Consider the following 3,527-nt stretch of genomic DNA (forward strand, 5'->3'; position numbering starts at 1 on the left):
AGAAGACCTCAATCAGCGTAGAAACAGTTCTGACAGCTTAAGAAGACATCAGTCAGCTTAGAAGCAGTTCTGTTAGCATAAGAAGACCTCAGTCAGCTTAGAAACAGTTCTGACAGCTTAAGAAGACATCAGTCAGCTTAGAAGCAGGTCTGTTAGCTTAAGAAGACCTCAGTCAGCTTAGAAACAGTTCTGACAGCTTAAGAGGACCCCAGTCAGTTTAGAAACAGATCTGAAAATATCTAAAGGGAAATGATTAGCAGCACATAGTTTCAATAACCCCATATACCTTATTCAATGGAGTGAGTCATTGTCCTCTTCCACCCAAGGGCTCATCATGTTTAAAGTGAATGGAATATCTCTTGGAATAGCTCTCATGGACCTTGGATTCCACCCAATCCTTCTTGTGTCTTGAAGGTTCGCGAAGCCTGTATTAAACGTGTGAAATTGTGGATTTGCAGATTATATTGCAGTGATTGGTGATAGGGAGGAGACTGATTGGAGGTATTAAAGAGAAAATAAAGAATGCTGGATATAAGAAGAAGACTTAATATATAGTAGCCCACATAAGGAAAATTAAAAGATTATGTGTACATGTTGAAATGAAAATTTCAATAAGAAATATCCTGCCCTGCCTTATGTAAAGTGGTTATAACATCTTTTATTCGTATTTTATTAAAATCAGTTTTTTGGTCGTAGCCTCTTAATAATTGAAATATTGCACTTTTTTTGGAAGTTTTGTTAAAAAGTTATATGTTCTGAACCTGACCCCACTTTAAAAATCCTCCCCCACCGCTGCATCACAATTTTTGAGAAAAACAAACAAACTATGGAATCCATCAAAGAGAGACTCAATTAGGGTAGGAACACTCTATCGAGTATGTACCTTCGTAGCTCAGTGGCAAGGGAGTAATTATGCCACTTTTGTATTACTTTTCTTTTATTTTCTTGAATACATGTGTACATGTAAAAATGAAAACTTGAATAAGAAATATTCCAATAAATCTTACATACAACATTGGAAGAGAGTAATAAGGCAATTTTTTTACTATCTTTCTTTTTTTTATCCTGGATAATCCTGTAAATTCCCGAGTTTCAAAGATGAACCTATTGCAGAACTGTTTTTCAAGGTCAGGAACAGTAATATTTTCGAGACAATTTTCAGATCAATACGCTAATCATTGTGCTACTCTTCCCCCTAACATACCTTTGAACTAATCAAACTACAAAAATATAATTGGATTATTATGATTCATTACTTGATCCATTAAGACCAAAGCTCCCTAAGTCACGAGTCTCATCGAAGATAAGGTATTAATCACGAAATACTGTAAGTTTGAATAACCAATCTTAAGGAACCCCGTAATCTTTCCTTCACTTAGACTCTAAGTGAAGGAGAGATTACGTTTTGTTAATTGAGATTTGATATTACTTGCATCATGGGTTCCTTAAGATTGGTGGATGCTTGGGTCCGCTAGGCCAACGCAGAAATCTCACACTGTCTGTTGTGCGCATGCGCTATCACTCCCGTGGTGCTGGCACGCTCCTTGGCGCCAGTATCCCACTGGACTGGACAGAGGAAAGAAAAGTGCGTGTTCTCATGGTATATTGGTTTTTCGTATATTTCGCTAAGTTTTTGAGATAAAATATTTTTACACTAATTATACATGTACACTTTACATTTATATTGTCATATGACCGTAGTGGCCTTGACGGGCATGGGTTGAGGCCTGCATGGGTGGTGTAGGGTTGATACCTACACCACCCATGCAGGCCTCAGTGCACCACGAGTGCACCACAGCAAGTCATGGACGTTGCGGTCAAAGTGATCAACTTCATTCGTGCGAAGGCCAAAAATCATCGGCTCTTCCAACTTCTGGCCAACGAAATGGGAGCGCAAAATGTGGGACTTCTGTTTTACACCAAAGTTCGTTGGCTATCGAGGGGGAAAAGCCTCTCTCGGTTGTATGAACTCCGGTTGGAGACAGAAATTTTCCTGCGAGAGAACGAAAATAACCTCCATGTCCACTTCGACAATGAAGAGTTCGTCATGATGCTCGCCTACCTGGCCGATATATTCGGCCGACTCAACGAAATGAACCAGTCTTTGCAAGGCCATGATGTGACAGTCAGTGACGTTCAAGACAAGCTTGCCGGACTGTCTGCTCGAATGGGAGTCTGGCAGGCACGAATCGAGGCCGGATCCACAGCCTCGTTTCCTTTCTTGGACGAGCATCTGCAGACGCAGAGGATTGAACTTCCCATCGGCATCAAAGATTGCATCATTGGACATCTCGACATTCTCTCCGCTGAGTTCAAATCTTATTTCGACGATGCTCCATTGGATGTTCCATGGCACAGAGACCCATTCAACACCGAAATTGAACCTACTGAAGACGAAGCAGAGGAGCTCGCAGAGTTGAAGGTCTCAAAAGCAATGAAGCTGGCCTTCAGTAACAGAGAAGACCTCTCCAGCTTCTGGTTGTCTGTTCAGGATGCATATCCACTACTCAGCAAGAAGGCATCCGAAATGCACGTTCAATTCGCCACAATATACCTTTGCGAATCTGGATTTTCTGACCTGGCGACCATTAAAATGAAGTCCAGAAACCGTCTTGATGTTGGGAACGATGTTCGCCTTGCTTTGTCCAAGACGGAGCCGGACATAAGAGGCCACGTCACACGAGCCCAACAGCAAGTGTCTCATTGATTATATTGTTCAGCAAAAATTTTTACTTTGATTTATAATTTTAGTGACTGAATAAACAACATAAAACAAAATCTGCATTTTTTTTTTATTGAAGGGCACGGGGCCACGAGTGTTAGCCACTCGGTGAGGGGGGCCATGGGATATCAAAGGTTGAGAAACGCTGACTTAGAGAGAAGCTTACACTTCATGGAAATAGCTTGTTTTCCTTTTAAGCTTGTTTTCTTTTTTTGGTGAAAATATGAAATTGCAATTTTATGAACATGGGAAACAAGCAGTATGTAAATTTCAGAGTTTGTGGTGGCCTATTGGAAACGTCACTGTCTGACGATCTTCTGGACTGGAGTTCCAGACCAGCTGATGCTTGATAGTTTCTTATAATGTCCGCAACACACACACACACACACACACATATATATATATATATATATATATATATATATACATATATATATATATATATATATATATATATATATATATATATATATATATATATATATATATATATATATATATATATATATATATATATATATATAGATATATATACATATATGTATATATGTATATATATCTATATATATATATATATATATATATATATATACACATACATACATACATACATAAACAACTCCGGTAAACAGGTAAACATGCAGGCCACCATGCATCTCACACGCCAAGTTCCTAGTATGACGTCACAGCTGGCTGAGTAAATTTGGCTACGGCGTGCCAATTATAAAGAATTGCAGCTGGTGCATGTGGCTGCTGAGACCGTGGGCAATGGGTGGGTCTTGCATAACTCACCAAACCCGACATT

The 3,527-nt window shown here is 39.3% G+C and overlaps 1 protein-coding gene across 1 annotated transcript; it reads left to right on the forward strand.

Moving 5' to 3' along the window:
- The first annotated feature begins 1,804 nt into the window (after positions 1-1,804).
- Positions 1,805-2,707, forward strand: LOC137656300 (protein FAM200A-like). Its single transcript, XM_068390471.1, has one exon. The coding sequence runs from the start codon at positions 1,805-1,807 to the stop codon at positions 2,705-2,707; it is 903 nt and encodes a 300-aa protein (XP_068246572.1).
- Positions 2,708-3,527: the final 820 nt, after the last annotated feature.

Source organism: Palaemon carinicauda, chromosome 17 (genome assembly GCF_036898095.1).
Source record: "Palaemon carinicauda isolate YSFRI2023 chromosome 17, ASM3689809v2, whole genome shotgun sequence".
Taxonomy (NCBI): Eukaryota; Metazoa; Arthropoda; class Malacostraca; order Decapoda; family Palaemonidae; genus Palaemon; species Palaemon carinicauda.